We start from the raw sequence: 24139 nt of genomic DNA, 5'->3' as shown, positions 1-24139 counted from the left end.
TATCACAAGAGCTGGTCTAGGAGGAGGGCGGGACTTTTGTCACAGGCAGCGTGGCCTGCTGAGGGAAGGTCAAGATAGCGGCATAGTCGCCGGGAGACGGTCGGTCGGAGGTAGGTCCCGATCCCTCGGCAACAGGCCACTTCCCTGAGCGGCAGCAACAACTTTAGGTAGAGGCGTCCGTGGGTCAGAGCACCAGCAAAGCCCGCCCCCTCCCTCCCTGCACACAGACTCGCCCACCTATGTGTTTACACAGCCACCTTCACCTGCTTCCCATCACTGGAGCGGAGCGCCCACATAGGCAGTGGCGGTGCTGCACATGGAGGAGAGGGTGGGGCAATATTTACTTGCAAAGGTGGAAGATCTGTTGTGACAGCAAGTCTTTGATAGAGTGGCTTGTTCATTTATTTATGTGTGACTTTTATTTATGTGTGTATTTATTTTTGTATGTATTTATTTATGTGTGTATTTATTTATTTATGTGTGTATTTATTTATTTTTGTATGTATTTATTTATGTGTGTATTTATTTATTTTTATTTATTTATGTATTTATTTATTTTGCTAAGGACAAACACAACTGTCTGTGTAGTACACCGATGAAAGGAACTTGGGGTGTCCGCACACACACTTTAATAAACAATCAATTTATTTACTGTACAGGATTTATAATTTCATCAACAGTTTGCACAGCACTTTACACCAATGAGGGCAGACAGGACAATTATTATACAATTCATGCGCAGCACCGCCACTGCCTATGGGGGCGCTCCAGTGATGGGAAGCAGGTGAAGGTGGCTGTGTAGACAGGTGAAGGTGGGCGAGTCTTTGTGCAGGGAGGGAGGGGGCGGGGCTTTGCTGGTGCTCTGACAAGCGGATGCGTTCAGGTGATACAAAAGGTAATTACTGGGGAATGAACTGATGGAGAAAATGGAATTGAGCGATCGTGCGACTGTTTCCAAACAAAATTGACGTCTTTTTTTGCACAAATGGAGCTTTCTTTTGGTGGTATTTGATCACCACTACGGTTTTTATTTTTTGCGCTATAAGCAAAAAAAGAGCGACAATTTTGTAAAAAAACATAATTTTTTACTTTCTGCTATAATGCCGCGTACACACCATCACTTTATGTGATGAAAAAAAACGACATTTTCTGTGAAGTAAAAAACGACGTTTTTGAAACTTCAATTTTTAAAGACGAAGTTGCCTACACACCATCCTTTTTTTTACAATGCTCTAGCAAAGCGCGGTTACGTTCACCACTTTTTTCCATTGAAGCTCGCTTCATAACTAGCTTCTGGGCATGCGCGGGTGTAAAAACATCGTTTTAAACGTCGTTTTTTGCTACACACGGTCAATTTCTGTGAAGTAAAAAACGACGTTTTGAAAAACGACACATAAAATTGAAGCATGCTTAAATTTTTTTGGATGTTTTTTACAAGACATAAAACAACGTTTTCCCCCACACATGGTCAATTAAAGTGACGTTTTTTAAAAACGTCTTTTTTTTTCATCACATAAAGTGATGGTGTGTACGCGGCATAAAACATACCAACAAAAAATGTCTTCGTCAATTTGGCCAATATGTATTCTGCTACATATTTTTGGTAAACAAAATTACAAAAAGCATAAATTGATTGGTTTGCACATAAGTTATAGTGTCTACAAACTATGGGATATTTCTTTTTTTTGCTGCAAATATGGACACAGCGAGGCTGCAATTATGGGCACCGCGAGTCTGCGATGATGATGCACGGTCAGGCTGCAATGATGGACATGGGGAGGCTGCAATTATGGGCACAGTAAGGCTGCAATGATGGGCACAGTGAGGCTGCCATGATGGGCACAGTGAGGCTGCCATTATGGGCACAGTGAGGCTGCATTGATGGGTACAGTGAGGCTGCATTGATGGGCACAGTGAGACTGCATGGACTGGCAGAGAGGCTGCATTGATGGGCACAGTGAGGCTGCATTGATGGGCACTGGTTAGGCTGCATTGATCTCCTGTAACATGCCTGCAGCCTCCGACATCTCCTGTACCATGCCCGCAGCCTCTAGCCATCTCTTGTATCATGTCCGCAACCTCTGACCATCTCCTGTACTATGCCCGCAGCCTCTAACCATCTCTTGTATCATGTCTGCAGTCTCTGACCATCTTGTCTTATATCATGTCTGCAGTCTCTGACCATCTTGTCTTATATCATGTCTGCAGTCTCTGACCATCTTGTCTTATATCATGTCTGCAGTCTCTGGCCATCTTGTCTTATATCATGTCTGCAGTCTCTGGCCATCTTGTCTTATATCATGTCTGCAGTCTCTGACCATCTTGTCTTATATCATGTCTGCAGTCTCTGACCATCTTGTCTTATATCATGTCTGCAGTCTCTGACCATATTGTCTTATATCATGTCTGCAGTCTCTGGCCATCTTGTCTTATATCATGTCTGCAGTCTCTGACCATCTTGTCTTATATCATGTCTGCAGTCTCTGGCCATCTTGTCTTATATCATGTCTGCAGTCTCTGACCATCTTGTCTTATATCATGTCTGCAGTCTCTGACCATCTTGTCTTATATCATGTCTGCAGTCTCTGAGGGAGTCTGCAGAGGAGTCAAGAATGGGAGATATATATTATAGACCTATGTGCTTTTATATCAGTCTTATCTATATATAATACGCTCTTCAAATCAGTTTTAAAGTGCATGGTTTTCCCTTTCATGAACAAGAAAATAATGACGTTATGCTGTTACGCTGGTATAATAATGTTATGGGGCTGGTATGAAATTATTTCCAGGGCTGGTTTTTATTCCCAGTCCGGCCCTGACTATAGCTTCTCCCCTGTGTGAGATCTCTGATGTGCGTTAAGACTGGACTTCTGTGAAAAACATTTCCCGCACTCAGGACAGGAATACGGCTTCTCCCCTGTGTGAGATCGCTGATGTGTGTAAAGATTGGACTTCCTTGAAAAACATTTCCCACACTCAGGACAGGAATACGGCTTCTCCCCTGTGTGAGATCGCTGATGTGTGTAAAGATCGGACTTCCTTGAAAAACATTTCCCACACTCCAGACAGGAAAACGACTTCTCCCCCGTGTGAGCTCTCTGATGTTTGGAAAGATTTGACTTCAGAGAAAAACATTTCCCGCACTCAGGACAGGAATATGACTTCTCCCCTCTGTGAGATCTCTGATGTGTGTAAAGATTGGACTTCTGTGAAAAACACTTTCCGCACTCAGGACAGGAAAACGGCTTCTCCCCCGTGTGAGATCTCTGATGTGTGTAAAGACTGGACTTCCTTGAAAAACATTTCCCACACTCAGGACAGGAATACGGCTTCTCCCCCGTGTGAGATCTCTGATGTCTGTAAAGATCAGACATATGTGAAAAACACTTTCCGCACTCAGGACAGGAGTATGGCTTCTCCCCCGTGTGAGATCTCTGATGTGTGTAAAGATTGGACTTCTGTGAAAAACATTTCCCACACTCAGGACAGGAATACGGCTTCTCCCCCGTGTGAGATCTCTGATGTGTGTAAAGATCAGACATATATGAAAAACACTTTCCGCACTCAGGACAGGAATACGGCTTCTCCCCCGTGTGAGATCTCTGATGTGTGTAAAGATTGGACTTCCTTGAAAAACATTTCCCACACTCAGGGCAGGAATACGGATTCTCCCCTGTGTGAAATCTCTGATGTGTGTAAAGATCAGACTTATGTGAAAAACACTTCCCACACTCAGGACAGGAGTACGGCTTCTCCCCCGTGTGAGATCTCTGATGTGTGTAAAGATTGGACTTCTGTGAAAAACATTGTCCGCACTCAGGACAGGAATACGGCTTCTCACCTGTGTGAGATCTTATATGCAGATCAAGAGAACTTTTAAAATTGAAACACTTCCCACACTCAGTACAGGAAAGCCTCCTATGTGTTGGAAGGACGGCACCGTCCCTCACAGTCTGAGGTTCCTCAGGATAAGAGGAAGACGATGGTCCGCCACGGTCCCTCACAGTCTGAGGTTCCTCAGGATAAGAGGAAGACGATGGTCCGGCACTGTCCCTCACAGTCTGAGGCTCCTCAGGATAAGAGGAATACGATGGTCCGGCACCGTCCCGCACAGTCTGAGGTTCCTCAGGATAAGAGGAATACGATGGTCCGGCACCGTCCCTCACAGTCTGAGGTTCCTCAGGATAAGAGGAATACGATGGTCCGGCACCGTCCCGCACAGTCTGAGGTTCCTCAGGATAAGAGGAATACGATGGTCCGGCACCATCCCTCACAGTCTGAGGTTCCTCAGGATAAGAGGAAGACGATGGTCCGGCACCATCCCTCACAGTCTGAGGTTCCTCAGGATAAGAGGAATACGATGGTCCGGCACCGTCCCGCACAGTCTGAGGTTCCTCAGGATAAGAGGAATACGATGGTCCGGCACCGTCCCGCACAGTCTGAGGTTCCTCAGGATAAGAGGAAGGCGATGGTCTGGCACCGTCCCGCACAGTCTGAGGTTCCTCAGGATAAGAGGAATACGATGGTCCGGCACCGTCCCGCACAGTCTGAGGTTCCTCAGGATAAGAGGAAGACGATGGTCCATCTACACTGTGTGGTGCCGGATGGACATTTGAGGTAGTCGGGTTTTCTCCTGGACTATACTGTGTGATGTCCTCATCTTCTACTTCACAGTCTGGAGACAAAGTGAGACAATCCTCTGAGGTTTTCCTCATCTCCCGTCCATCTACTAAAATAGAAATACAAAGATTATTACTAGACATGAGCAGATTGGTTCCCTACACCAGGACTCCGCCCACATCAGACAGCTTTGTCTCTGAGGATCTTACAATTCCCCCCCCAAGGTAAATAGTAAATGGTTCCTCTGATCTCCTACCAGATCATTTCTTTATTCATGGACCTTAGTCAGAGAGTGAGGACACAATGAAGCCCTGTACACACGATCGAATATCTGATGGAATCTAATCCGATGGATTTTTTCGTCGGATATCCGATGAAGCTGACTTTCATCAGTGATGCCTACACACCATCGGTCAAAAATCCGTTCGTGTCCAACGCGGTGACGCAAAACACTATGACGTGCTGAGAAAAATTAAGTTCAATGCTTCCGAGCATGCGTCGACTTGATTCTGACCATGCGTGGATTTTTGACCGATGGACTTACCCACAGACGATCATTTTTTCTATCGTTTTTTTATCCATAAGTAAAATTTAAAACAGGTCCTATTTTTTTCACCAATGGATAAAAAAACGATGGGGCCCACACATGATCGGTTCGTCCAATGAAAACGGTCCATTTTCATCAGACGAACCGATCGTGTGTACAGGGCTTAGGAAATGTCATTTATAGGAGTGATGAGGGGATTATAGGATGAGTGTCCCCTCCCCCTCTATCACTCATTGCCATCTTCCCAACACAAGAAGTCCTGCACTCCCTGATCTAGTCTATGATTTAGTCATGAATAACAGCGAGGCTGAGCCCCACCAGAGGTCAGAGAGTGAGGATGTGGGAAGAACAACCAAGATGAAGACTGGACTGATCCTGAAGACCACCATCATTGGGTTATTGACTCCTCCCTCTTTATCACTTTCTTTTTTAAGGTTCCAAAGATTATTATCAACATGTAGAAGTTTGTGCTCCAATCAAATCATCAGATATAAAATCAAACCGCTATGAAATAAGTAAATAGGAAATTGCTCATATACCGTATTTATCGGCGTATACCGCGCACTATTTTGCCCTGAAAATCAGGGCAAAATCGTGGGTGCGCAGTATACGCCGATACCCGCTTTCCCGCCATGAGTTTGAATACTGCGCCCGCATATAGCGAGCGCAGTACACTCGTGAATCTTCGGCCAGTCTCGGCGCCTCTCGTACTGACGTCCTGACGTCCTGAGCGTACAGGACGTCAGTGCGAGAGGCGCCCGAGCCTGCCCGAAGATTCACGAGTGTACTGCACTCGCTATATGCGGGCGCAGTATTCAAAGTCGTGGCGGGAAACGAGCAGGAGGACGCCGCCGAAGGACGCCGGACCCGCCGAAGATGGACACCGGACCCGCCGAAGATGGACACCGGACCCGCCGAAGATGGACACCGGACCCGCCGAAGATGGACACCGGACCCGCCGAAGATGGACGCCCGACCCGCCGAAGATGGACGCCCGACCCGCCGAAGATGGACGCCCGACCCGCCGAAGAGGACACCCGACGAGGCCGCAGAAGGACGCCGGACCCGACGAGGCCGCAGATGGACGCCGCGCAAGACATCAAAACTGTAAGTACAGTAAACAACAAAAAATCTTTTTTTTCCACAGGATTGGGGGCCACTTTGGGGGTGCGCGGTATACGCCAGAGCGCGTTATACCGCGATAAATACGGTAATACCCAGATATGAGATATAACAGAACTGCTCCGATATTGGTTAATGAACGAAAAAAGAACAAAAATATGAGAGAGAGACTGAAGTTCTGCTTTCCTTGGAGCTCCGCCTGTCTCTTAAAGCCCAGCCCCCTGACTCTATCGGCAAGCTGTATTGGCTGAGAGAAGCAGGCTCCCATCAATCCTTTACCTTTCCTATGCAGTTCCACACATTGCACTCATTCACATTATCTCTTTGGTGCCATCTGCTGGCCTTTTCTAAATCGGCAAACACAATTCCATCCCCAGCTTATAATAATAGTACATTAACCACTTGACGACCAGCCACTGTCAGCGGGTTGGCTCGTTCCAACTAATCACCATACTCGTATGTTGGCTCCTTTAAGAGCCATAGCAGGCGCAGGCGCTTGCCTGCTGCACTGCAGGGGACCCGATGCGCGTGGCAGGCAGCTGCGAGGTCCGTTGTACACCCGAGATTGTGACCACGGGAGCAAGAATGGGGATCTGTGTGTGTAAACAGATCCCCGTTCTGACAGGAGAGGAGAGACAGATCTGCTGTTCCTAGCAATCAGGAAAAGCGATCTCTCTCCTCCCCCAGTCAGCCCCTCCCCCCCCACAGGTAGAAACACATATAACCCTGTGATCGCCCCCCAGTGTTAACACATTCACTGCCAGTGACATTTACACAGTAATCAGTGCATTTTTATAGCTCTGATCTCTGTATAAATGTCAATGGTCCCAAAAATGTGTCAAAAGTGTCCGATGTGTCCGCCGCAATGATGCAGATCGCCGCCATTACTAGTAAAAATAATATCCCATAAGTCTAAATCTATCCCCTATTTTGCAGACGCTATAACTTTTGCACAAACCACTCAATATACGCTGATTGCTATTTTTTTTTACCAAATATATGTAGAATATATATCGGCCTAAACTGATGAATAAATTATTGTTTTTTTGGGATATTTATTACAGCAGAAAGTAAAACATAGATATTTTTTTTCAAACCTGAAAAGTAGTAACCCCGGGAGAATTCCTCTGTCACAGATCTCGCTAGATCCGGGTATGGGACACAATGTAAGATTCATACCCCAGAGGACTAAGACAAGCAATGCCTATGGAGAAAATCAACATTTTACTACCAGCTGAACCCCAGAATCTCCATAAATCCATCCTAGAGACATGAACTGTGTCTGCAGCACAGAGAAGGAAGATTATCCGAGAGAAATACAGGAATACAGGACGGGGAACACAGCTCAGGAAAGTGACCAGGGGATTACAGGCTGATATCACCCAGTCCCCGCCCTACTCTGGACCAATCAGTGAGCAGTATGGGTGGAGGAATGGATTTAGTGTTAATGACCCACCTGTGCTGATCTCTGTAGGAGTGTCCTCCTCTATAAATGCCCCCGTTATTCCATCCTCCTCCATAGACTGCTGATCATCCCTCACATACGTCTCTTCTTCTTCTGATTTCACCTCAAATTCTATATCGATTGGATCTCCACTCTAAACCAAGAAAATCCGAGAAAAGATCGTCTGTAAAACATAAGCTTTAACCCCTTCCCGCCTTATGGTAAGGCAAATGTTAATGCCTAAGCACAGTTTTGCAACTTTGACATGTGCTAGTAAAACCGTACATATCATCATAACGACTTTGTGTATCCAGGTGGATTATACCGCGTTGTTTTTAGGGCAAATTGGGATTTCATTGGGTGGTAAATAGTTATGGATATTTCCAGATTTTTTTTATTATCACATAAAACTACCCCAAAAAAGTAAAAAAAAAAAAAAAATGTAGCTGTATGTTTCTTGATACTACCATAACTTTCCACCAAAGAGCAACACAAAATAAATGTTCCTGCTCCTGACGATCGCAGCGATGTCACATATGTGTATGTTAGTTGTTGTTTGTACCCGTAGTACAGCCCAGAAACAATACTGCGCATTTTACTTTTTTTATCCTAACTAAAACACACTGACACTAATACTAATTACAAAAATATATATTTCTTTAACCCCTTCAATACCAGGCTTTTATACCACCTGCATACCGGGCCTATTCTGGCACTTCTCTCCTACATGTACAAATCATCATTCTTTTGCTAGAAAATTACTCAGAACCCCCAAACATTATATATGTTTTTTTTATCAGACACCCTAGGGAATAAAATGGCGGTCATTGCAACTTTTTATCTTGCACGGTATTGCGCAATCATTTTTCAAACGCCTTTTTTTGGGGAAAAAATTGATTCATGAATTAAAAAATAACAAAACAGTAAAGCCCAATTTCTTTGTATAATATGAAAGATGATGTTACGCCGAGTAAATAGATACCTAACATGTCACGCTTAATAATTGCGCACACTTATGGAATGGCGCAAACTTCGGTACTTAAAAATCTCCATAGACAATGCTTTGAAATGTTTTACAGGTTGCCAGTTTAGAGTTACAGAGGAGGTCTAGTGCTAGAATTGTTGCACACGCTCTAACGCACGCGGCGATACCTCACATATGTGGTTTGAACAGAGTTAACATATGTGGGCGGGACTTACAAGTACGTTAACTTCTGGGCGCGAGCTACCGGGGACAGGGGCGTTTTAATTTTTTTTTTATTATTATAATTAGGGTTGTCCCGATACCATTTTTTTAGGACCGAGTACAAGTACCGATACTTTTTTTATGTACTTGCCGATACCGAATACCGATGCTTTTTTTTAAATGTGTCCCCAAATGCAGCCATGTCCCCCCACATATGCAGCCATGTCCCCCCACATATGCAGCCATGTCTCCCCACATATTGCAGCCATGTCCCCCACATATGCAGCCATGTCCCCCCACATATGCAGCCATGTCCCCCCACATATGCAGCAATGTCTCCCCACATATTGCAGCCATGTCTCCCCACATATTGCAGCCATGTCCCCCACATATTGCAGCCATGTCCCCCCATATATCCAGCCATGTCCCCCACATATTGCAGCCATGTCCCCCCATATATCCAGCCATGTCCCCCCATATATCCAGCCATGTCCCCCACATATATCCAGCCATGTCCCCCACATATATCCAGCCATGTCCCCCCACATATTGCAGCCATGTCCCCCCATATATCCAGCCATGTCCCCCCACATATTCCAGCCATGTCCCCCACATATATCCAGCCATGTCCCCCACATATGCAGCCATGTCCCCCCATATATCCAGCCATGTCCCCCACATATGCAGCCATGTCCCCCCATATATCCAGCCATGTCCCCCCATATATCCAGCCATGTCCCCCCACATATATCCAGCCATGTCCCCCCATATATATCCAGCCATGTCCCCCCACATATTGCAGCCATGTTCCCCCACATATATTCAGCCATGTCCCCCCATACCTAGATGATGCCGATGCCGCGTTAATCAGCGTGCGGGGAACATTACAGCTTTCGTTTGAATAGCTGTCTTCCCTGCCGCGCCGTGTACAGATCACCCTTCCAATCCCGAGCAAGGGGGAGTGTCTATACGCGGCGCGGCGGGGGAACACAGCTATTCAAACGAAAGCTGTAATGTTCCCCGCACGCAGATTAACGCGGCAGCGGCGGCTTTGCGGTATGCAGCCGCGGCGATGGGTTTGCAGCGGCGGCGCATTGCGGCGGCGGGGGGCGGACAAGTATTCGGCCAGGCATATGGGGGCATTTGCAGGAGTACAAGTACTCCCGCAAATAGTCGGTATCGGTCCCGATACCGATACTGGTATCGGTATCGGGACAACCCTAGTTATAATTTTTTTGCACTTTTTTTTTTTTTGCACTCATTTTTTACATTTTTTTATCACTTTTATTCTTATTACAGGGAATGCAAACATCCCTTGTAATAGGAATAGTGTGTGACAGGTCCTCTTTATGAAGAGATGCGGGGGGTCAATAAGACCCCACATCTCTCCTCCAGGCTGGAAAGCATGAGATCGTGAACCACAATCGCGGCTTTGTTTACTTCTGAGAACCTGGCGTGATGTCATCACATCGCGCCCGGGCCTCCGGCGGTCATAGAGATGACTGGTGACCATCTGGTCATCTCTATGCTTCTCATCCGGCGCCGGAAGATTCTTTCTCTGGGCCCCCAATGGCAAGGGAGAGCCCGGAGAAGCTCCCCTCCCGCCGCCTATAAGAACGATTAAGCGGCGGAACTGAACTGAAAAGAGAAGGATATCTGAGTAGCTGCACCCATCATTCAGATATCACCGCACAAAGCCCAGGACGTCATATGACGTCCACCCAGGATGGGAGATCCCCTCTGTGGACGTCAAATGACTATGGCTGGGTAATGAAGTGGTTAAATCTGCACAAAAAAATACTGACCTAAACACTAACCCCGGCACTGACCTTTATTATTATTCATTTTTATTTTACACACAGATTTTTTTTGGTCTCTGCAAGGAGAGAGAGATACAATGCATTTCTCTCCTCCATTCAAAGAGAGAAAACACGGGGGCGGGCGTCACAGTGATCAGGTGACCCAGAACCAGGAGTTCCAGGACCCAATCATTAGTACAAGACCTGGGGCTGACGGTGAGACCTTGCAGTACGCTCCCAGCACAAAGACACATACCCATATATGAAGCCCTATGGAAAAACACCCAGTCCGGTGGGGCTTCATATATGCGCACGCTCAGCGGGAAGGGGTTAATAATGTGACATCACATATATAAAATCCTCACATCCCCTCCACGAGTCCATGTTCTAGATGCTCCACCCCACCAACCTTGTAACAGTGAGGGATGGTGTGACCTTCCTGTGTGGAATCCCGGGAATACAGAGGACGGGGACATCTCTCTGGTGGGGTCCAATTACTGGAATCATCTGTAGGAAACACACACACTGACTGGATCCATTGTTTCTATGTGTTTATCAGATGATGGGGGATCTAGGTGGAGCCTCCATACTACTCTCTGAATATATTATGGGTCACCTGTGCTATTCTCTGTAGAAGTGTCCTCCTCTATGAATGTCCTCGTCATTCCAGCCTCCTCCGTATATTGCTGATCATCCCTCACATACGTCTCTTCTACTTCACCCTCAACTTTCATGTTCATCAGATCTTCACCCTAAACCAAGAAAATATCTTGTAGGATCCATACACCACCTCCACAAGTCATTTTCATGTTCTAGATGCTTCATCCCACCAACCTGATCTTCCTGTGTGGAATCCCGGGAATACAGAGGACGGGGACATCTCTCTGGTGGGTTCCCATTACTGGATCCATCTGTAGGAAACACACACACTGACTGGGTCCATTGTTTCTATGTGTTTATCAGATGATGGGGGATCTAGGTGGAGCCTCCGTACTGCTCTCTCCTTTACAATAAAGTCTCCTCTTACCCGGTGATGTGAGGGGCGGCTGATTGTCCATCATGACGTCCTTGTAGAGATCCTTGTGTCCTTCTAAATACTCCCACTCCTCCATGGAGAAATAGACAGTGACATCCTGACACCTTATAGGAACCTGACACACACAATGATACAGTCACCATCCAGACACACCCCTTGTCTGTTACTGGATAATGTCCCAGAATTCCCAGAATCCTCCTCACCTCTCCTGTCAGCAGCTCCATCATCTTCTTGGTGACTTCTAGAATCTTCTCCATGTTGTGTCTCTCAGGTTTTAGGGAGTCACATGGAGGCACTGTGATGGTCATGTGATCGCCTAACTTCACAAGAGGAAATCTCTATATTGGGGAACCAATAGGAATATCATGTTAGAATCCCAGAATCCTCCTCACCTCTCCGGTCAGGTCTGTGTATTATTAATAGAGATAAGAGTGATGTCATGTGACCTCCCAGAATCCTCCTCACCTCTCCGGTCGGGTCTGTGTTTTATGAATAGAGATAAGAGTGATGTCATGTGACCTCCCAGAATCCTCCTCACCTCTCCGGTCAGGTCTGTGTTTTATTAATAGAGATAAGAGAGATGTCATGTGACCTCCCAGAATCCTCCTCACCTCTCCGATCAGGTCTGTGTTTTATAAATAGAGATAAGAGTGATGTCATGTGACCTCCCAGAATCCTCCTCACCTCTCCAGTCAGCAGGTGGATGATCTCCAGGGTGAGATTTAAAATCCTCTCAGTCATGTGACTCCGGTCCTCCTCCATCCTCATTGGTGACTGGTATCCCTGTGGACCAATAATTGATAACAGAGAATTATCTGGGCTGTACTGGTTGTACAATATTAGAATGGGGATCTATGGGGGGTAATATGAGGGTTTCTATCATGTAAGAAAAAAGAAAGAGGATTTGGGACTTTATATGAGGACATTGGATTGTACCTCCATCCCCGATAATTGAGATATATAGGAGCAAGGTCTGAGACTTTATATGAAACATGCAGCCAGGGAGGCAACACAACACAATGATGTCTGGTAGGTAAAACATTATAATGACCGCCATATATCTTGCATAATAACAAACCTTCCAATTTAATAACATTCCGAAACATTTTATTCCATATAATAGTAATATAGTGACATATTGGCATAGCAACATATTGGTTTAACAATGGTAACATCATAAAAACGCCAGACTCATTGTGCTTGTCTCCACAGTATAAAACATATACTAATACAAAATGTATTCCATATATGATGTGTACAACCAAAACATCATAATAAGATAGCATAATAATCCATAATAATAATGTCAGACACATAACCCATGTTTCTTTTTCGTACATCACGGGACACAGAGCTGCATAGTAATAACTATGTGGGTTATAGGTCTACCTTCAGGTGATAGACACTGGCACATCCAAGACAGGAAGTCCCCTCCCCTATATAACCCCTCCCATGCCGAGAGTACCTCATTTTTTCCGCCAGTGTCTAAGTTGTTGGTCACGGTTAAGATGTGTTATGAAGAGCTCTGCTGGAAAGATCCTTCCACCCTGCCACCCTGGCTTTGGCCACTTATGGCTCTCCGTTTTTTCCACCCTGTGATTGGTCAAAGCATGCGGGTCATTGTGCATGCTTGGCCAATTATCAACCAGCAATGCACGGCGGCAGTAAATTATGGGCCGTGATGCGCCACTCAAATTTGGCGCGAATGGCCCATAATGTTCGAAATTCGGCGAACGGTCGAACAGACGATGTTTGTGTCGAACATGGGTTCAACTCGAATTTGAAGCTCATCCCTAGTGATCATAAAGGTTCCCACAGAGGAGCACGGCTTAGGTTTTTATTCAAATCTCTTCACAGTACCAAAGCCAAACGGGGACGTCAGACCCATCCTAGATCTCAAGGGTCTAAATCAATTCTTAAATATCCACTCCTTTCACATGGAATTAATCTGGTCAGTAGTCTCCACCCTTCAGGGAGGAGAACTGCTAGCGTCAATCGACATCAAGGATGCATATCTGCATGTGCCTATTTTCCCCGCTCACCAGAAGCTCTTATGGTTCAAAGTGGAGCAGCACCATTATCAGTTTCTAGCCTTGCCCTTTGGTCTGGCTTCTGCACCCCGGGTGTTTACAAAAGTTCTGGCCCCTCTTCTGGCCAGGCTAAGAGCTCAGGGTATAACAATAATGGCGTATTTGGAAGATCTGCTTCTGGTGGATCAGTCGGTAGCCCGCTTGAACCAGGCTGTGCTCAGCACAGTCAAGTATCTGGAATCCTTGGGGTGGGTTCTCAATCTGGAGAAATCAGCTCCACAACCGGTTAAGAGGTTGGAGTACTTGGGTCTGGTCATAGATACAGACCAGATGAAGGTATTTTTGCCCCAGGCAAAAGTTGTCTCTATAAGAGAACTGATCCAGGTGGTCAAGACAAATTTGCCTTTGTATGAGGTTATTAGGGAAGATGGTGGCTTCATTTGAAGCCAACCCATATGCCCAATTTCATTCAAGACTGTTGCAGAACAGTATTCTCTCCACCTGGAACAAAAAGATCTAAGCTCTAGACTTTCCAATGTGTCTGACCCCAAAAGTGCGTCAAAGCCTCTGTTGGTGGTTGATGCCCAGAAATGGGTGCCTGCAAAAGGGGAAGTCCTTTATTCCAGTTAGTCTTTTGGGTTGGGGAGCAGTCCTGGGATAGATGACTGTCCAGGGCAGGTAGTCCGTATACGAGAAGACCTTATCCATCAACATCCTGGAAATTCGGGTGGCTCGCCTGGCCCTGAGGGCCTGGACACTTGAGTTACAGGATTGCCCTGTCAGGATTCAATATGACTATGCCACTGCAGTGGCCTATATCAATCACCAAGGGGGCACCAGGAGTCACGCAGCCCAGAGGGAGGTGAACAAGGTCCTGGCCTGGGCAGAGAAGCATGTACCTTGCATATCTGCAGTCTTTTTTCCAGGAATAGAGAATTGGCAGGTGGACTTCTCAAGCAGTTGTTTCTGGGGGAGTGGTCTCTTCAACCCGACATTTTCCTAGCCATATGTCAAAGATGGGGGACCCTGGACATAGATCTGATGGTGTCCAGGTTCAACAAGAAAGTGAACAACTTTGTGTCACAAACAAGGGACCCACTCGCTCATGGCAGGGCTCGACAAATCCCGGTCGCCAGGTCGCCATGGCGACTAGAAATAGCGTCCTGGCGAGTGGGGTCTTGGCTGGGAAGGTGTACATGGGCAAAAAAAATGTTTTGTTCCATAGGACCGGCGCTCTGAGGACTAGGCCGAAGCCGCGGCCTCGCCTAAAACATCCTGCATCTGCCACTCGCGGCCTTTTCCCAGGATCGCTGCGGGCAGGATGTTTTAGGCGAGGCCGCGGCTTCGGCCAAGTCCGCAGAGCGCCGGTCCTACATTTTTAGACGGGGCCGCGACTTCGGCCTAGTCCGCTGCCTTTTCCCAGGATCGTGGCGGACTAGGCCGAAGCCGCGGCCTCGCCTAAAAACTTAGGACCGGCGCTCCGCTCGCGACCTTTTCCCAGGATTGCGGTGAGCTGCGGGCAAGATGTTTTAGGCAAGGCCGCGGCTTGTCTCAAAGCTCCTTTTTCTTAGTTGTACTGCAATGTGTTCTGCCCTGGCACAGCATGCTTACTCACTGTTAACCATCCTCTGACAATTAAGGCCCCGTACACACGGTCAGACCGAACCGATGAGAATGAACCGAAGTTCAGTTTCATTGGACCAAAACGACCGTGTGTATAGCCCATCGGTCTGTTTTCCTTCGGTCCAAAATTTTAAAAACATGCTTCAAAACCGAACTGATGGACCGCTGCCCGATCAGACCAAACCGATGGTTAGTACAGAAAGGCATCGGTTCAAAACCCGCGCATGCTCAGAATCAAGTCGACGCATGCTTGGAAGCATTGAACTTCATTTTTTTCAGCACGTTGTGTGTTTTACGTCGCCGCGTTCTGACCCGATCGGATTTTAAACTGATGGTGTGTACACACATCAGACCATCAGGCCACTTCAGCGGTGAACCGATGAAAACGGTCCGTCGGACCATTCTCATCGGTTTTGTCCGACCGTGTGTACGGGGCCTAAGAGTTCTACCCGTCGACAAACTTTTACCCTTTAAAATCTCCATAGGCGATGTTTAAAAAATTCTACAGGTTGCATGTTTTGAGTTACAGAGGAGGTCTAGAGCTAGAATTATTGCTCTCCCTTTACTAATCGCGGCGATACCTCACATGTGTGGTTTGAATACCATTACCATATGCGGGCGCTTCTCACGTATGCGTTTTCTTCTGTGCGCGAGCTCGGCATTACTACTTTGTGATATAAAATGGAATAGTTAAACTCGCCATAATGCAGAATCAGTGGGAGCCCTGAGCGTGTCACTTGCCACGTCATCTACCATTATAAGCAGCTTGTCACTTGCCACGCTGCCTGCCACCAGATAAGGAATGTCTCTTGCTACATCGCCTGCCACCAGATGAAAGTCACTTGCCATGTCTCCTGCCACCAGATGACGAATGCCACTTGTCATGCTGCCTGCCACCAGATGAATGCCACTTGTCACATCGCCCGCCACCAGATGAATGTCACTTGCCACGTCGCTTGCCACCAGATGAGGATTGCCACGCTGCCTGCCACCAGATGAGGAATGTCACTTGCCACGCTGCCTGCCACCAGATGAATGCCACTTGCCACGTCACCTGCCACCAGATGAATGTCACTTGCCACGTCGCTTGCCACCAGATGAGGATTGCCACGCTACCTACCACCAGATGAGGAATGTCACTTGCCACTCCTGTGATGCACCGGGCTCCCTGACTCGCCCGCATGCCTGTCTCTGATGCATTGAATTCTCTAACCCGCCCTGCTCTCTCATGCCGCTATCAGGACCTGTACTCACCGAGACCGAGATGCTGAGGGCGGCTCACCTTTGCGACCCTGTGCAGACCACTCCCTGGAGTTGGGACAGAGGAGGGACGGCACAAGGAGGCACCAGTGCCGGGAGCTGGTAGGCAGACCTGGTGCAGCTGACAGAAGCAGGGCAGGTGCAGAAGACTGGAGACAAGCGTTGGTCAGGCAGGAACTGGTAGGTAAGTCTGGTAGGGTCCACAGGAAACAGAGGCAAATCCGAGTCACAGGCTGAGGGTCAAGAGCAGGAGAGTTCAGAGGGAGTCCGTGAGAGCAAGCCAAGGTCAAGGGGCAGGAGACAACAGCAATCCGGGTCACGTTAGCCAAAGGGTCAGAGGTTCCAGGTGAGAGGAGAGTCGTCAGGAATTCCGGGTCAAAACAGGCAGGTATGGCAACAGGTAAACACATAGGAGCTGAAGACAAGCCAGCAACTTGTTCAGGGGATGAGGCCAGTTTAAATAGGAGAGTCAGTCCTCTGATTGGCCACAGAGCTGTCACGTGCACGCTCGTGCGCGCGTCCACGCACACGGCGCGCCGCTGTACCGCGCATGCGCGTGCGCATGCGCGCGCACATATTGCGCCCGGACGTGCGCCAGTGCCCAGTTGCCCCGCGCATGTGCGGGAGCTCATTGGAGCCGGGAATGGAGCCCTGACAGCCGCCTGTAGCATTCGCGGCCCTGCTGCAGAGACACAACAGTCAGGTAGTGGGCCGCGGCCCGGGGGTTGGAGACCTCTGCTGTAGAGAGAGTGCATTGTAATATACTTGTATAATATGATTGTAATGAATTGCTGGAGGTAAAGAGTGTCGCTATCCAGCCGGATAAAGTGAGAGGTTCCATGTCCTCGAGGCGAAGGTGGAGCACAGTGATCCCGGGCAGATTACAATTAAAGGGCTGATAGACCCACCGATTAAGGGGTCCACATCTTCCGATGAGTGTGTGAGACACAAGGGAGAAGGTCCATCCCAGAGAGAACAAAGGATCATTTAGGACAACTTTTTTTTCCACATCATGGACTGTATAATGTAAGGGGGAGGTGCCCTGTGGCGCACAAATAAGTACACAGTGGCCCGGATTCACGTAGATGCGCGTAACTTTGTGCGGGCGTAATGTATCCTATTTACGTTACGCCTCCGCAACTTTTACAGGCAAGTGCCGTATTCTCAAAAGAAAGTTGCGGCGGCGTAGCGTAAATAGGCCGGCGTAAGCCCGCCTTATTCAAATTGTGAAGAGGTGGGCGTGTGTTATGTAAAATAACCATGACCCGACGTGATTGACGTTTTTCACGAACAGGACATGCGCCGTCCGTGGAATATCCCAGTGTGCATTGCTCCAAAGTACGCCGCAAGGACGTATTGGTTTCGACGTGAACGTAAATTACGTCCTGCCCCATTCACGGACGACTTACGCAAACGACTTAAATATTCAAAATTTGACGCGGGAACGATGTCCATACTTAACATTGGTACGCCGCATGTATGCCTCATATAGCAGGGGTAACCTTACGCCGGGAAAAGCCTAATGTAAACGGCGTATCTGTACTGCGTCGGCCGGTCGTACGTTCGTGAATTCGCGTATCTAGCTGATTTACATATTTCTAGGCGTAAATCAGCGTACACGCCCCTAGCGGCCAGCGTAAATATGCAGTTAAGATCCGACGGCGTAAGAGACTTAGGCCGGTTGGATCTAATAGAAATCTATGCGTAACTGATTCTAAGAATCAGGCGCATAGATACGACCGCCCAGACTCAGAGATACGACGGCGTATCAGGAGATACGCCGTCGTATCTCCTTTGTGAATCTGGGCCAGTGTGTTTGGACAATTGAATGGGGCAATTTTTTATGCTGATTATTGAGAAGTACGTTGTAGTATTCTTAGTTTAATTCTAATTTCTTGCACATCACTAATGCCATAATTGAAGAGGAGGTGTACTGTAGTACACGGTGTATCTGAACGTTTGAATATTGTCCCATACATGATGAGTATTGTTGAGTTGTATTATTTTTACCTAAGTGTTTTCTGTCTTGTGTGACTCACAATTTATATGATATATATGGTAATTGTTTGAATATCAGTAGAAAAGTTGTATGATATTGCAGATTCTCATATATTTTCCTTTTTTATGTTTATATATATATTATTTGATTTATGCAAGAGGTGATCTATTAATGAGCTTTACTAAGGGAGTTACTCATCATAGAAGGCTTACTGCTGCACAATTCATTTATCTAATTACCTCTGCTGTCACTTCCAGGAATGCGTTCTCTCTACTTCTTCCTGACTCACCTCTCACCTGGAACTTCCTGTCTGTTCCTGACATCACTTCCTGTCTGTACCTGACATCACTTCCTGTCTGTATCTGACATCACTTCCTGTCTGTACCAACATCACTTCCTGTCAATATCTGACATCATTTCCTGTCTGTATCTGACATCCTTTCCTGTCTATCTTCCTATCTGAGTATAAGAGAGATCACCACCTTGTGGAGCTCGGAGGAACTGCATTCCTGAGAAACATCTCATTCTGTAAGGCCTGGTTCACACCTATGCATTTTTTAGTGCATTTTCAGTTTTGCAGAAACACACTACAGTCCATTTAACAACATAAGGACCAGCCGCCGTTGTTATATGTCACTACTTTGACATTACATACCGTTGTCATGGCAGCAGCTAGCTACCATAATCCCAGTATTTTTAAAAATGGCGGACTGTCCTCTTTAGGATAAAAGTCGTCTCTGCAGTGGATCACATTTATCTGGGGCGGGAGAGGACCCCCCTCCCGCCATGCTCAGGTCATCTCTGCCGCCTAACGGAGCCGATCGGTTCCTCTCCCCTCGCTGCCTGGATGCTGAGTGAGGGGAAGATGGCCCCACTCGGGTCCATAGCATTGGAGGGCGGAAGCGACGTCAAACGTCCCCTCCAGTCAACGCTCTTAAGGGGGAATTTTCTTTTTAAATTAATTTTCATTTTTTTTTATGATTGCACTTTAGTGTAAATATGAGATCTGAGGTCTTTTTGATCATTTTATTCTCTAGGGTGTCTGAAAAAGAAATAAATATATATCTATATATAATGTTTGGGGGTAACAAATTTTCTAGCAAAAAAATAATAATATTTTAACTTAACTAGGTCTGAAAAATATGCCTGGTTATTAAGTGGTTAACATGGTTTCCTATGGATGTAATTCACATCTATGCATTTTATGGTAAGGGCCAGGGATTTGTTTTTCTTGTTTTTGGTTCCATAGACTTCAAGGAATCAAAAATGTGTATTGCAAATATGGAATATGCAAAATGCAACCTGCATAGGTGTGAACCAGGTGTAAATCCTTATCGTATATAACATATTACTGCCTAGTCCAGCCTTTCCTAACCAGGGTTCCTCCAAGGGTCCCTCCAAGGGTTCCTAGGAGTTTCTTGAGTGGATGTTGGGAGGGAACTCTATGCAAGAAAAAACAAGAAAAAAAGATATTTATCCCCAAAATCCATACCAGAGCCTGATCCAAGTGTGCAGTCTGGCCGGCCAGGAAAGGGTGGGGGCTGCCGGATAAGCATGCCGTCTCCTGAACCATACTAAGCCACATGCCCATCTGGCCCATCTCTGAAAGAAGAAGCCTACATGGCGTCATCTTTCAGAGCCCAGCAGAGAAATCAAGTGCTGGAAGTCGCCTTTGCTCTTTGTTAACAAGTGACAGCCGTGATCATCTGAGCTTTTACTGCACCTGTGGGTGGAAACAAGTGCCATAGACAACAACAGTGGGAGAAATAGAGGCAAGAGTTTTTCCACAGGAGTCCAGATAGTATCAAGGAGCCAAGTGGTAGTATTGAGCACCAATTCCCCCATCTCCTCCCACAGAGAACCAATGCCCCTCCCATCCCCCACTCAGCACCAGTCTCCCATCTGAGCACCAGTGCCCCCCCTGCTGCCACCAAGCACCAGAAACCCCACCCCACTGAGTGCCAGTGCTCCCAATCTGCCTCCACTGAGCACCAGTGCCCCCCACTAAGTACTAAAGCTCCCCTCTACCTGAGCACCAGTACCCCACTTGACACCCAGTGAGCTTCAGTGCTCCCCCTCTGCCCACACTGAGCTTCAGTCCCCCCTCAGCAGCCAGCCAGTAAGCCCCAGTACTCCCCCCCTACTGAGCACTATTGCCCTCCTCAGCAGCCAGTGAGCTCCAGTGCTCCCCATCTCCCCCCACTAAGCACCAGTGTTCCCCTCCCTTTCTACCACGGCTGGGCTCTTAAAGAGGACATACAGGTACGTGATTGTGCCCAACCGTGCCCTTCTGCCGACGTATATCGGCGCAAAGGGGTCCTTAAGTGGTTAATGCAGTCACCATGAAGTGGCCAGTCTCTTGGTGAGGCATAAACGAGCATCCTTAAAAGATCAGGTGCTTCCTATCAGTCTGGATATAGATATCAGATATTCCAGCTGCTCACAAGCACACAACGAGACGAGACTTGTTTGTCTGCTGAACATGGAATGTTTATTAGAACCAAGAATACAACCTTATATACAGTTAAAGAGGAGGTAACCAGAACATAAATTAACATGAGCTAATTAACTAATCATTTACCCAGACTAGATGACTCATAGATATGACCTTTCAGGGTAGACGTCACATCTCTTCGTTCACCTGCTATACAATACACATTATCATAAGTGTAAACACAGGGCATCTTCACACAATAGCAGGGTCAATTAGCAGAGAGAACAGACAGATGGCTGGAGGTGTGGGCATTAGCATCTCCTTACACTGTATGTCCCAACAGTATGAATCAGTCACTCTAATATGGCATATACAGGGTCCCCAGGCATACAGCTCACAAAGAACACCGTTCCCCCAAATGCCAGGGCCCATGATCGCAGGGAAAGAGGCTAGCATTCAGTCCCCTCCAAAAGCCTCTGTCCCGGGTGAGTCTGTCACATTATACATTCATTAAATGTAACCATATTGCTACACTTAAGCCTTGTACACACGAACGAATATATCTGCTGAAACTGGTCCGCGGACCAGTTTCAGCAGACATGCTCGGTCGTGTGTACGGCCGACCGGACAAATGTCCGGCGGATCGGACAGGTTTCCAGCGGACAAATGTTTCTTAGCATGCTCGGATGCGTGGAAGCTTAGCATTAGCATGCTCGCATGCGTGGAAGCATTGACCTTACAGGGTCGCGCACGTCGCCGCGTCATCGTCGCGGCCACATCGCGACCACGTCACCGCGTTCTCTGTCCGCGCGGATTTTGGTTTGATGGTGTGTACAGCCATCAGACCAAAATCAACGAGCGGACATGTCCGATGAAAACGGTCCGAGGAACCCAGCTCCTCTGTCACCCAGTCACTCTGTCACCCAGTCCCTCTGTCACCCAGTCCCTCTGTCACCCAGCTCTCCGTCACCCAGCTCTCCGTCACCCAGCTCTCCGTCACCCAGCTCTCCTTCACCCAGCTCCTCTGTCACCCAGCTCCTCTGTCACCCAGTCCCTCTGTCACCCAGTCCCTCTGTCACCCTGTCCCTTTGTCACCCAGCTCTCCGTCACCCAGCTCTCCGTCACCCAGCTCTCCGTCACCCAGTCCATCTGTCACCCTGTCCCTCTGTCACCCAGCTCTCCGTCACCCAGCTCTCCGTCACCCAGCTCTCCGTCACCCAGCTCCTCTGTCACCCAGTCACTCTGTCAACCAGTCCCTCTGTCACCCAGTCCCTCTGTCACCCTGTCCCTCTGTCACCCAGCTCTCCGTCACCCAGCTCCTCTGTCACCCATAATACACATTATCATAAGTGTAAACACAGGGCATCTTCACACAATAGCAGGGTCAATTAGCAGAGAGAACAGACAGATGGCTGGAGGTGTGGGCATTAGCATCTCCTTACACTGTATGTCCCAACAGTATGAATCAGTCACTCTAATATGGCATATACAGGGTCCCCAGGCATACAGCTCACAAAGAACACCGTTCCCCCAAATGCCAGGGCCCATGATCGCAAGGCAAGAGGCTAGCATTCAGTCCCCTCCAAAAGCCTCTGTCCCGGGTGAGTCTGTCACATTATACATTCATTAAATGTAACCATATTGCTACACTTAAGCCTTGTACACACGACCAAATATATCTGCTGAAACTGGTCCGCGGACCAGTTTCAGCAGACATGCTCGGTCGTGTGTACGGCCGACCGGACAAATGTCCGGCGGATCGGACAGGTTTCCAGCGGACAAATGTTTCTTAGCATGCTCGGATGCGTGGAAGCTTAGCATTAGCATGCTCGCATGCGTGGAAGCATTGACCTTACATGGTCGCGCACGTCGCCGCGTCATCGTCGCGGCCACATCGCGACCACGTCACCGCGTTCTCTGTCCGCGCGGATTTTAGTTTGATGGTGTGTACAGCCATCAGACCAAAATCAACGAGCGGACATGTCCGATGAAAACGGTCCGAGGAACGTTTTCATCGGACAAGTCCGATGGTGTGTACGAGGCCTTAGAGGCGCCTCTCTTCTCTTTTATACACTGTAGCTCTTGCTGAATTTTGCTTCTAATCCTCTTGTGGAGGCTTCCATTTGTGGATGGACATTTTATGGTTACACATCCTATTACATTGCTATAATCTTTTTATATAGAATTTTTTTGGAAAAAAAACCTATCTAGAGGCTGATCCTGAAAGTCCTTACCACATCCCAGAAAGATACTTGGAAAAAAGGAAGATGCCCCAGGGGATAGTATGGGCAAGGGACCATAACAGGATAAACAGAAAAATAGTACAGGAAGTATAAAAAGTGTATACATTTTTTTCGATGTATAAAGATATAAACATCTAAAAACATTAATTGGAACAAAACATAAATATAGATATACAGCCGCCTAATGCTCCGACACACAATGAGTGTGTGAGTGAGTAACTTGTATAGCGCTACAAATGCAAACTAAATCTCCTCAAGGCGCTTTTTGCATCCAGTGTCGTCCTGTTCCTTCAAAAGAGGTGGGTCGTTCGTTTTTTCCTAAAAGCCCGATGGTTTTCTTCCATGCGGAAGGTCGTGGGTAGAGTGTTCCAGAGCTGAGGTCCTTGGACTGCAAATCTTCGTTCTCCCTTAGATTTGTAGCGGGATTTGGGGATTTGGAGGAGGTATTGGTTAGTTAACCGGAGGACGCGATTGGTGTCGTAGGGTTTTATTTTCTCGCAAAGGTATTGAGGAGTGTTTCCTTGTGAGCATTTGTGGGTGAGGCAGAGGGTCTTGAATGTGACCGATCCTTTAGGGCTAGCCAAAGAAGGGTCTTCAGGGACGGGGTGATTGATTCCCAGGGTTTTTTCCCCGTTACCATTCTGGCTGCCACGTTCTGGACGACTTGTAGATGCAAAATCTGGTATTTAGGTAGCCCTAGGTAGAGGGAGTTTGCGTAGTCGAGTCGGGAATTGATGAATGTTCAAATCACTAATGCAATGTCCTCTTCCGGGATGAAGGGGATGAGTCTGCGCAG

At 47.4% G+C, this 24139-nt stretch overlaps 1 protein-coding gene across 1 annotated transcript in view; it reads right to left on the bottom strand.

Moving 5' to 3' along the window:
- Positions 1–24139, bottom strand: part of LOC120927339 (zinc finger protein 260-like) — a gene marked incomplete at its 5' end in the record, with an annotated part of 51740 nt that overhangs the window by 19781 nt on the left and 7820 nt on the right. The window contains 2 exons of the mRNA XM_040337936.1: positions 2827–3945; positions 11424–11470. Of these exons, the coding sequence (XP_040193870.1) occupies positions 2827–3945; positions 11424–11470 (1166 nt within the window). The remainder of the gene's footprint in view (positions 1–2826; positions 3946–11423; positions 11471–24139) is intronic.

This window comes from Rana temporaria, chromosome 2, assembly GCF_905171775.1.
Source record: "Rana temporaria chromosome 2, aRanTem1.1, whole genome shotgun sequence".
Classification (NCBI taxonomy): domain Eukaryota; kingdom Metazoa; phylum Chordata; class Amphibia; order Anura; family Ranidae; genus Rana; species Rana temporaria.
The sequence above is the reverse complement of the archived record's forward strand: the minus strand, read 5'-3'. Positions and strand labels throughout refer to the sequence as shown.